Source organism: Chrysoperla carnea, chromosome 5 (assembly GCF_905475395.1).
Source record: "Chrysoperla carnea chromosome 5, inChrCarn1.1, whole genome shotgun sequence".
Classification (NCBI taxonomy): Eukaryota; Metazoa; Arthropoda; class Insecta; order Neuroptera; family Chrysopidae; genus Chrysoperla; species Chrysoperla carnea.
In genome coordinates, this window is record NC_058341.1 from 66,120,497 (window position 1) to 66,133,463 (window position 12,967).

Consider the following 12,967-nt stretch of genomic DNA (forward strand, 5'->3'; position numbering starts at 1 on the left):
TTTGAACTGTTTTTGTTTATTAAAATTAATGCAAGCTCTGACAAAAACTGACTTTGCTGTTCCGGAACATTTCTACACCCGGTAGATTTCTACACATTGTTTAACTTGGTATGCGACTTCAAAAATCTAGACATCCGTCCGTAGCTCTCAGATACCACATAATGTTGATTACAACTAACTATTTTGTGTTACTATTAATAGGGAATATTCTTGAATTTTCTTTATTGGTTTAATCAAACCCCATTCAATTCATGTAACAAACAGCAGAGAAAAAATATTTTTCGAATAACTATAAAAACAACCAAGATAAGATCCATTAAAAAAATTTTAGTATCTCTTTCTAGCAAAACAAAATTTAACATGGAGTTCTTATGGCAAACATAACATATGACGTCAAATACTAGGTCCGATCCCTCTATCTAATATCTATCTAATTAGTTAGTAAGTTAAAATGCTTATATAATCCGGATTGCTGGGCCGATTTTAATTTTAATTTCACTTTTTGTCATCATTTTTACGGTATTTTCATATTTTGTTAAGAAAAAAAATTTTCATGAATACTTCCTATTGCACATATTATACCATGTATATATGAAATATATCAAGGTAAACCAAGTTTATTCCCAAGTTTTTAACACTTAAAAATATTAATGCTACCAACAAAATTTTGTTATAGTTGTTCATAAAATCCCCTAATTTGTCCATTTGCAGTTGTCCCTCTATCTGTCTGTGGACACAATAACTCAAAAACGAAAAGAGATATCAAGCTGAAAATTGCATAGCGTGCTTAGGTCGTAAATGAGCAACATAGGTCAATTGAGTCTTGGGTCCATAGGACCCATCTTATAAACTGTTAGAGATAGAGCAAAAGTTTAATGTAAAAAATGTTTCTTAAAATCTTTTAAAAATAAACAGCTATAGTTTGTTACATTTTTTCGTAAATATCACCGTTTAGGAGTAAATTAGTTTAGAGCGTTATACATGTAATGTATTGTAACAAGCATACACTTATTGGGTGCGTTTAGCAGAAAAAAGCGCTAGGAAGCGCTTGTAAGCAAAATGGCGATTATTAAGCGGTAAGCGCTGTCAAATAGTAAATAGCTATATTCCTCTAGGACGCTAAGTTAGCTTTAACCGGGGAACCTAACCTAATTTAAATATATGTTTGTAAATTATTCATATTAAAAAATTACCAATAATGAATAATATATTAAATAATGTTGTGAATGATGAAGAAGAGATGGAAGATATTTAAGTTAGCAAACATGTCCTGGCCGAAAACTGTACAGTTTGTTTTTCAGCGCTAGTAAGCACTCTCAAGCGTTTTTTTCTGCCAAACGCACCCATTGTATGTATGTATATTTTTGTTTATTAACATTTAAACTGAGGAAGTGAGAAGAAAGATACTCCTATTACTTTGTATGTAAGAGTGACTATCTTTATTTACTTACAAGACGCAAAAAGCAAACGATTACTTTATCAACACTGTTTATACATGGTATTTCAACAATTAACTCAATACATTAAACAACAACAATTAACTTAAAGCCAATTGTTTGCTTTCACTTGTTTAAGGTTTAGTTTTAGAAATGGCTTTCAATGATGGAATTTTAATGATTTCAAAGTATTATATTCTGATGTAATTAATAAGATGATGTATTATAGGTAAAGTTTAGTCTAGGGACTATTTCTAAATTTATGGAAGATAAACAATTTTAAAATTGCCACTTCAAGAGCGAATAATGCTAAAACGGATCAACTTCTACTGGTGCATGGTAAGCTAAATCAACTTATTTTGAGCTAAGCTATATATGGTAGAGCGTTGTAAAGACCTTTTAGTGACACCCTATATAAGGACAAAGTCTATTTACTAGAAGTCAAAAGAAATTTAGAAGCACCTGGTGACTTTTTTACGGATCTGTGTAGTTGCTCGTAGAAGAATCTGCAAGTACTAACTGCTAGTGTTAAATATCGTATAATAATCGTTGCATTTATTGCTAACATAGATATTATATATATTTATTTTTATATTTCAAAGAAATATAGGAAGTTGATAATAGGATTTTAACTTTCACTTAAAATTTCTTATTTGCATGCAGCAACTGTAACTAGGTATACGTACGTATAGGTAAATAAGTTGTACGTACATGTACCTAATTCATATCAAAATGCGCATTCATACACTTACTATTTACGGTCATCAAACGGATTCAATGATTCAGTTTAATAATAATAATAAGAAAACAAGAAAATTATTGCATTGTTCACATTTTTAAGTCCATATTCCGACTACAAATCATGGTATGTTAAGTAGAATCAGTTTTTGTAGAAGGCGCTAGAAATGACATAATTGTCCTAGATAAATTGCACATTTCACAAACGCGGATCCAGCTCTCAATAAAGGTGATGGGCACGGCACAGCACCCAAAAATCTGCCAAATGCGAATCGAAATATGATCTCGTTCGTGATCGATATAGTGCATTCCTACAAAAATATTTACAAAATTTATGACGCCCTAACCAAGATTTTGTAAAGTGTATTTGTAAATTAATAAACCTGTAAAATGTTAGCTTGTTCGTTCACAAAAATTACAAAAGTAAATGTGTGTTTGTTTACACATTTTGTCAAATTGATAATATCCATCGATATTCAGATGTTTAGAAAAGCTAACCCGTGAAGTGAAGAAAGCGATCTATCTCTTTTTACCCCGACTATACAATGGCGAGGGTTGTGTGTTTGACCCATATGTATGTTTATTCATCTGTTCGGACCTAGCTTCTAAACTACTTAGCATAATTTGACAAATGAGGCATCTTGATCACCCGCTGGTTATGAAGTTATGTTCGAAAAACAAATTTCGATTTAATTATATCGTGTTTGGTATCAAATTAAAGGGCGTTAGCATTTTCAAAAAAAAAAAAATATATATATATATATATTTATATATATATTGTTATACTTAATCACGAAATTATAACCTCAAAATAGTTTAAATAAAATAAAATTCGAAAACTAAAACCCCAACAATTACAGAATCGCGCTATTAAAAGTATGAAAAAATATATATTTTCATCTGAAATTGTTATGATAAGTTCGTCATTACAGTCGGGGGACCTCTAAGATTAAACAGTTTTTCACAGGACCCAAAAGAGGTCCTTTGACTGTAATAACAATTTAACATATCCTAACAATTTCAGATGAAAATATTTTGTTGTTTTCATACTTTTCATTTTCTTGTTTTCATACTTTTAAGAGCGCGATTCTGTAATTGGCGGGGTGTTAGTTTACGAACTTTATTTTATTGTTTTTGAATTATCGTGTTAGCAGATGGGCATACAGACAGACAACCGAAAAGGGACTAATTAGGTGATTTTAAGAACACCTATACCAAAATTTTGTTGGCAGCATCAATATTTTTAAGCGTTATAAACTTGGGACTAAACTTAGTATACCTTGATATATTTCATATATACATATACATGGTTTAATGATTGTTGATTTGACTGAACTGTTTCCCGTGTCGATACTGTTATACTACCTTAATACATCATAATAAATATTTAAAAAACCATTAATAATAATAATTACTATTATTATTTAAAAAAATTATTTATAAGTAGGTAGCAACTTGCGTGAAATGTCTATGTATGTATTGTTGGAATTTTTATGTATTGTTGTGTTGACAAACATCCGTATTTCATCAACAGGCAGGATAATAATTTAGGCTGAATATGATGTAACAATTGCATATAAAGTAAGTAAGGTTCCGTCACTCTAATGTAAATTGAAGAACATTCAGATGTGTAATTCAAATAGTTAGGGCTTAGGAGGCCAATTTCTTTTATTGAGATTAGGTAAATCACTCAGGCATTTTCCCTCGCAATTTTGTCGGGCAAGACCGATTGACGTAAAATTTGGTTAAAACGTACGAAATGGCCCAAGAAAAAAAGTGATATTGTGCCAATATTTCGAAGAAGTCATTAGCATAAAAATTAACGGAGTTATGATCAAAATAAAATAGATTACTCGCTTTTTCAAAAGAAAAATCGACACTAAAATCAATGACTTTTCCACCAGATATGAAATTAAATAAAATCATTTTATACCATGTATATATGAAATATACATAGTATATTAAGTTTAGTCCCAAGTTTGTAACGCTTAAAAATAATGATGCTAGGAAAAAAATTTTGTCATAGGTGTTCACTAAATCATCTAATTAGTCCATTTCCGGTTGTCCGTCCGTCCGTCTGTGGACACGATAACTCAAAAACGAAAAAAGATATCAAGCTGAAATTTCTACAGCGTACTCAGGACGTAAAAAGTGAGGTCAAGTTCGTAAATGAACATCATAAGTCAATTGGGTCTTGTAAACCATCTTGTAAACCGTTAAAGATAGAACAAAAGTTTATGTAAAAAATGTTCCTTATCCAAAATTAAACAACTTCTGTTTGAAACATTTTTTCGTAAACATCACTGTTCGCCCGTGAGGGCTGTACTATATTTGATTATCAGTTATGTATGTGTCACATGTTTGTATGTGTAATGTGATAAAGAAATCAACATTGACTATGCATGGTATTTCAACAATTAACTCAGTCAATTGTTTGTTTTCACTTGTTATAATATACTTTATTCCCAATAATGTACTTAAAAAGTTTAAGTGGTTTTGGATGTTTATTTTAGAAAATTTAAAAGGGAAGTTTTTGCAATATACATAATCTAAAAATTAAAAAAGTTACATAAAAATACTAAAGGGAGGTTAGGTTAGGTTATATTGGCTGTCCACGAAGGACACACGTAGGTTGTAGAGCCCATTGTGATACCATATGTGTTTTACCACCTTTCCGCTGATATTTCATTTATCAACTCCTCAATTTCAGAGGCTGAGTGCACCTCCTTTATGCTGCTTTTAATAATTAATTTCTCGTAAACCGTACATAGAATCGACTTGGAATTTATACAAAAGACGTATCAAATACTCATTAATGGGCACACAAAATTTTAATTTTTTTGTAACATTTTCGTTTTGGTATCAAAAAAACTTAAGCAACACTGTATACATTGTCTTTCTAAACAGCCTATATAAATATGTAATTAAGGTAGTATGGGTCATCAACAGACCATCGTTTTTTTCAAAAATTTAAATAGCTTACAAAATTTAATATCCACTCACATTACCATAATTTATCATAATAATTGAACTGATTTTATAACAATTAATAATACATAAAATTCTATTACAAAAAAAAAAAGTATTTTGACCATTCATTTGATTAGTTATAGTACCTAGTTATAATTCCTATATTATCGACATATTATACTCTAGAAATCTTTTGTATCATAATGAAAATAATAAATTTGGCAACGTTACAACGGTTTAAAGCGCCGAGTGATGATTCTTTAAAATTTGCGGAGTAGATTGTCTATTTAATAAAAACAATTTTTTGTGACATATTAATTAAACTTGTCAACCGATGTCAACGACGTCTGTTAATGATTTTTAAAGTTATCATACTCATAATGTAAGATACGGAAATTACAATGTGATTTATGATTAATCGTTCATACTTTTTGATAATGATCGATAACATGTATTCTTTTTTATATATAAAAATTCTTTAAACTTTTTTTTGGTGCATTATTATAGACTGGTCAATCTAAATTTTTCGATCCATAGTCAAGATACAGCAAACCAATACATGTAAAAAGTCGTAAATTTTCCGTAGAATTCAATGCACTATTTTTTTACACTTTTAAATTACGGGATGACATTCAAAATGGCTGCCAAAGTTGCTCGAAAACAGTTTTTTTAGGATTTTTTTAAAAAATACGCTTTGTATAAAAAAAAAGTTTCGAACAAAAAATGCGTAACTATTAATTTCGAATCGATTTAGCCCAGTTAGATGTCAAAAAATTACAAAATAAAAAATTTATTGAAAAAAAACTTAAAAATTGCATTTTTTTGAAACGCCCATATCTCTTTGAAAAAAATATATTTTTAAACGACCCTTAGTGAAAAGTTTGTCCTTAATATGCCCAAGAAGATCGTTTTTGCAAATTTGAAAAATATTGAAAAGTTTGGGCAAAAATCGCTTTTATCGACCAAAAGCCATGTTTCTTTAAATTCCAATAGCTCATATACGCATGCTTTTTTATAAACGTTTCTGTGCTTAAAATTTTCTTTAATAGTCACCTGAATATGTGCGGATATTGCGCGCTTGATTAATTGATCGATAACATGCGGAATATCGGTCGAAAAATCAGTTGCGAAACATTTTGAAACACTATATTAATTATTTTTTCAATTTTTTATGTAATATAATTGCTTCTAGTTGATAGTTTATACTATTAGTAAGGTCTTAGTTGTGGATGGAGGATTTTTTTTTCACAAGTTTGTTTGGGCATCTCGTAAAACTGTGCTAGAAGTTTTAAAATTATTTCCAAACTGCGAGCAAAATCGTTTTTTTTACGGTCATCCGGATGATGCTAGAGTACTAAGTCAGTAGAACGTATGCATTGACAATTAAAAAAACCCGCTCTTAAAACAGAATTTGACTGATAATAATAAACCCAAAATTTTTTGTAATAAATTTTTTCTTTTACTAAAATTTAACATTGAGCTCAAAATAGATAGACTAGACTATTATGTGAACACAGTTTTTTGGAAATATGAGACTTTTGGTCTTGTAAAAAGACTAATGGACGGGATCAAATTGAGAATGTAAAAACTACGATTTTTAATTTTCAATATTTCATTAAAAAAGTCGCAAAGGCATCCTCAAACTTGAATAAAACATTATTTAGATGCTTATCGTTAATAGAATAAAAGGTTAGCTGTTCTAAGTTTATTTTTATATTTTACCCATACTACCTTAAATAAATAAATAAATAAATAATAATATTATCCTACCAGATTTTTTTCCATAAGGTATTTGAACTTTATCTGATGCTTGCTTCTTTTTCATTTTATTTATATTTTTTTCTCAACACAATAAAATTTGAATAAAATTAAAAGAAATATTTATTATTACACTTCACCACTTTTTATGTACAAAGAACAGAGAAAGAAACCAACACCTAGAAAAAAAAAACAGACGTTGTGTAATCACTAATTAGTCCAACGTTCATTAAATAATAGAGTAAGGTTATTATTAATAAAGGGGGGTTCATCATTTTTCAGACACGATTTCGTTTGTAAAATTTCCAATAAACAAAAATTATATAATCTTTAATAGTACTGCAACTCACACTTATTTTTGTCACTCAACTATTATAGAGCTGTCCCAACCCTCCGGTTTTAGACCGAATTCTACGATTTTCGAATTGTATTAACCATATAAATAACAATTAACTATATTTTGTACAGTGTGTCGCATTTAAGATATACAAGAATTAGGGTGGAACAGTTGCTGATTCTCATGCATCGATTCCTGCTGGATTTAATTGCCCCATTTATTTACATCTTGAGTACGCCATTTTTAAACGCCAGGCAAATATATACGCCAAGCAAATATATCGAATTTTGGTCTTTAGTTTATTATACTATACAATTTCCATTAAAATCATGTTCGAAAATTTATTAAAAATTTGCTTCTTATTCCATTTTAAAAAACTTTTTAAGGGAGAGTTACAGTGCTATAATAAATTTAAACACTTCGAGGCGGTCAAATTTTTTCAACATTATTAATAACATACAAGCAAAGATGTTATGTAATCATAAACAAATTTCGAGGCTAAGAATTTTTATTTCATTACCGGAAATAATTGCAAACAAAAAAATTAAACATATTTCAAAATTGCAACAATATTTCATCGTTTTTATAAAAAAATTTTGACAGAGCTTATTAAGATATTTCGAGTAATAAATTATAAATATACAGGGTGGACCATTTTAATCTATAATGTCTAATAGTTCGTTTTGTAGTTAACCAATCAAAAAATAATATAAAGTTACAAAGTTTGATGGAGGACATAATGTTCTGACAGATTGAAACTAGTTCTTTGGGTATATTTATATCCAATTTAGATCCTAAACGGTAAGAGATACAATAACACTTTAAATTAGAAACTTAATCGTCATAAAAAAATTAACATCCTTCATCGAAACCATTTTTTCGAAAATCGTCAGCTTTATTGCATTTAATTCGAAAGTGTTATTGACTTTGACTTGCAATTATCAATAAACTTTAAGCGTATTTTTTTTTTTTTTTTTTTTTTTTTGATTAAATGCAATAATGACATAGTTTTAAGTCGCATTTCTTCCGAAAGCTAATTACCTCAGACTACAGAGAATTTTTTCGACATTAAATTACAGAAGTTATTTTTTTATTTAAATAGGTTCAGTATCCCGTACTGAATATAAATGCACAAAATCCTTACAAAAATAGGCGGGGGAAGTGCCTACATTTTAAGGAAAAGCGTTTTCGGCTATATCTCCATAACCGTGCACTTGAGACCAAAAATGATACTAGTCTTTATTGTAGATAATTAAATTTCCTGTCTTTTTTGTAAAAATTTTTTTTTTTTGTATCACAAACCGTTTATGACTTGTACGACTATGACGATTTACTTATTGATTACTTGACCGATATCTCTTCTAATATTTGTTTAGACAATAAAATAACAATAACTTAACTTTTAAATCTACAAATTTCCTAAAACTTTTATTTTAAACTTTTCTTTCTAAAATTAATATGTTTAAGATATTACTCCTTAATATTGCATTACAGTTACAGGTAAACGAGAATTTTTTCTTCCATTAATTTACAAGAGTTATTTTTTCTAAAAATAGATTTATTGTCTGGTACGGAATGCAAATACACAAAATCCTTACAAATTTGGAGGAGAAAAGGGGCGCTATTTTGAGAAAACCCGTTACGGCCTATAACCCCGTTAACCGTGCACTTTAAGCCAAAAATAGTAATAATATTTAATGTAGATAATTAAATTTTTTTAATCTTAACAAAAAGTTTCAACGGGTGGTCGCAGCTTTTTTAGCTAAGAAGGCAAATTATTTATTGCTAATTATGTCACTAAGATTAATATTTTTCATATATTTATTGAATTTTTATCATTAGACTATGGATACTACTTTTTTTAATCTTACATCTGGTGGTTGCAACATTTAACGCGTTATAACTTCATAAATATTAATTTTAGAAAAAAAAGTTTACATTTAAAGTTGTAGGAAATGTATAGATTTAAAAGTTAATAAGTTATTGTTATTTTATTGTTTAAACAAATATTAGAAGAGATATCGGTTAAATAATCAATCTTCATAGCCGTATAAGTCATAAACGGTTAGTTAGATTTAATAAATTTTAACGAAATTGCCACGAAATTTGTTCATTGGGAGATCTGATTACGCATTAAGACTGAGTATTCTGGTCTAGAATTTTTTTTCATATTTTAAAAAGGTTAAATCCTTAATAATATGTCCTTAAACGAATTTTTCAAAATTGGAGTTATTTTCGGAGATACTGACATGGTATCTGAAGTTCTACTCAATCGATTTCTTTGAAATTTGTTGGGAATTTTCTTTATAAATTCTGTCTATCGTCTGGACCTTGGATTTTAAAAAATTCCAATTTTTAGTCAAAACAAAATTTTTTTTAATCCCGACGTAATTTTGTGTATTTTTTATTTTAATTTTTTTTGGTTGAGGGCCAGACGGTAGCGATAGCTTTACTAATTAACAATTTTACCGGCCTGTAATTTGAAGAATTACAAATTTTTTGTTTTGGAAATTTTTGTATTAATTTTTTTATAATCTTAGTTTGAAAAATGACTATAATTTAGGCCTTTAGACCAGAATACCCCCTTAATTATATAACAATGTTCCAGTTCACCAACCGCCTAAACGAATATATAATACAAGACTTTATAGATTCAAGTTTTTAGAATGAAACACAATTGTACGTAATGCTATTATTAAAAATAAAAAAAAGTTAAATTAATCAATCAAATCTAAGTGCATTACTTTTTATTTACAAATCTAAATAAAACCAGTTTCAATGATATATAATGTGATACCGGAAATGTTTTAAAGGCCTTGACGGTACATCTAAATTCAAATAAACACACACTAATGGGCAGAGGTATGGATTGTATCAATTAATTTTAATTTTTTATTATAATAATAACCATATTAAATAACTTCTACGAATTTAACCACCTAAATGCTCAAATCAAAACATAAAAAAATTTGGCATTGAAATTTTAACAAAAATTTTTCCATGTAAATAAATAAAAACCATTTAAACAAATTATTAATATATTCTAAAATTAAGGTCAGTGGTCAAAAAATTATTTTTTTTAAAATCAACTAATTTCGATTCGAAAAATAAAAAAGTTTTTTTAGTTTACTCTAAATATTTTTGGTTCGAATAACAAAAGTTGTTTTTATAAACTTGTTTATTAAAGCAAAAAAATGTACAATATTTACATGTGGCAACGTTAATTACGGTTGAAAATCTGCTTAATTAACAGATTTAATTAATAAAATCTATTATTTAATAATAACTGTTATTTACACAGAAATTAGGTGAATGCAATTGATATTATTGTATATTGAGAACAATCAAATAAAATTTTAGAAAGTGCTCTGTGAAAAATTGTGCAGAAAATTATAACAAAAACCACCTGTATACCAAAGAACTATTTTTCATGAATGAGAAAACAATAAAATTAGTGATTTTTTTCAGACGGGGAAAAAAAAGGTCAATGTTTTTGATAATAATATTAGTTGAGTAGATAGCATAAGATGTGTATACTTACTTGTTACAACGTGAACAAGATTCAATATAATATGAGCTGGAGTAAAAACAACACTCTCCAAACGCTAAACACTACGCTACAATTGAATTGACAACAACTGAGACTGAGCTGAGAGACACATTTACTCTAGTACCACACTCTAGTGTTTATGTGTGTACTGTGTATGTATAATGTAAGTGTGTAGTTAGTAGTTCGAGTCACTGCTACCATACCAATACCAACTATACTGATGGTCTATATCCCAGCGGCCATCAAACTATGGATGCGTTCCGATATACACTGCGAAATAATTTTCATTAAAAAGTTCGCTGTTCAAAGAAAATAAATTTTTGTTTTAATATTGTGTGTGTTCCGTAATATTCACCAGTATACTGACCAGTGCTTATGACGTCATAAACCGACGCCATACTGGTGAATCGTTCCGAAATATACTGGCCAGTGCGTGTATATATTCTTAAATATATATTCTTGTAGTATGCGTCAATTACGAGAAAGTCTTTTTCAGGTGCCACCATTCCTTCCTAATGAACAATAAATACATAAATTTCTTATACAAACACCCGGTAACCACATGTACACTATCATACCCGTTTTATCAGTACAATATGGCGTAGTATACCAGTACACTATGGCGCCGACTTCTGACGTCATGAGCACTGGCCAGTATAATGGTGAATATTGCGGAACACACCCATTGTTTAATTAAATATTTGACGAATATTTATAATAAATTCAGGATTAGAAGACAAAATTATTTATTTATAATTAGCTTGACCCGTGCGGATTTACGCTGTACCCGTGGCTAAAAACAACAAACAAGCAGGACAGAAAAAACAGTTCGTGATAGGTTTATTATCACTTACTAAATGTAATAACACAAAATCTTACAAATTTGGAAGGGGAAAGTGCCGACATTTTGAGAAAAACCCTTACCCCCTATAGCCCCGCAGCCGTGCAGTTTAACCCAAAAATGGTAATAACCTTTTTTGTAGATAATTATTAAATTTCCTATCTTTTTAGTCAATTTGTTTTTTTATCTTAAAAAAAATTCAAGGAGTGGGGGCTGCTTTTCCAGGTAAGAAGGCAAATTATTTATTGCTAATTATGTTACTATCATTAACATTTTTCATATATTTATTGAATTTTTATCTTTACACTATGTATAATTCTTTTTTATTAATCTTGAACCCGGTGTTTGCAACATTAAACGCGTTATAGCTTCATAAATATTAATTTTAGAAGAAAGGTTTAAAGTAAAAATTTTAGAAAATTTATAGATTTAAAAGTTAAGTTATTATCATTTTCTTGCTTAAACAAATATTAGAAGAGATATCGGTCAAATAATCAATAAGTAAATTGTTATAGTCGTATAAGTCATAAACGGTTAGTGATAGAAGAAAAAATTAATTTACAAAAAAAGGTAGATCATTTATTTATCTACAATAAAGATTATTTCTATTTTTGGTCTAAAGTGCATGGTTATGGAGATATGGCCTAAAACAAACTTCCCCGCATATTTTCGTAAGGATTTTGTGCATTTACATTCAATACGTGATACTGAAAATATTTAAATAAAAAAATAACTCCTGTAATTTAGTGCATTATAGACAAGAGTAACTAACTTCTATATAACCTGTATTATTTTATTAATAAAAAATTTAGTCAACATTTTATAATTTTATAATGAATAATTTATTTATATTAATAATTGACGCGAATTGTTATAAAACTGGCGCTGTTTGGATTGATCACGTGACCAAAACACTGGCAGTACCTTACCTCTAAAACGCCAGTACTCGCAATAGAAAACTAGCGGTGATTTATAACGTCGTTAATTATCCTACAGTATTGCGGCAGTGTAGTGGAAGTCAGTAACGGAACGAATTTCTCTCCAATAAGAACACTGTGCAGTGCTCGCAGTGTATAACGGAACGCACTCTATATGTGTGTTGTATATGTCACCGGATTATTTAAGAAGCGTTTGTTTATAATAAATATAGTCATATTGTAAACTCTCGATAGATTGTATACGAACAATAACATTTACGTGCTAACGTATTTGTTTAAAACAAATGCATTAGAATGTAAATCTTACTGTTCGATCACAAATTGTTTTCGCAGTATTATAAACTAACAATGGCTTACGGTCAACTTACAATTTAACGATTTTCAGCTGTTATTATACAA

At 28.8% G+C, this 12,967-nt stretch overlaps 1 protein-coding gene across 1 annotated transcript in view; it reads right to left on the reverse strand.

Moving 5' to 3' along the window:
* LOC123300846 (PTB domain-containing adapter protein ced-6-like) overlaps positions 1 to 10,924 on the reverse strand; it is a 146,968-nt gene extending 136,044 nt beyond the window's left edge. The window contains exons 1-2 of the mRNA XM_044883497.1: positions 10,781 to 10,924; positions 6,915 to 7,081 (exon numbers count right to left, since the gene is read on the reverse strand). Coding sequence (XP_044739432.1) covers positions 6,915 to 6,969 — 55 coding nt within the window. The 5' untranslated portion in view covers positions 6,970 to 7,081; positions 10,781 to 10,924. The remainder of the gene's footprint in view (positions 1 to 6,914; positions 7,082 to 10,780) is intronic.
* Between the last annotated feature and the right edge of the window lie 2,043 nt (positions 10,925 to 12,967).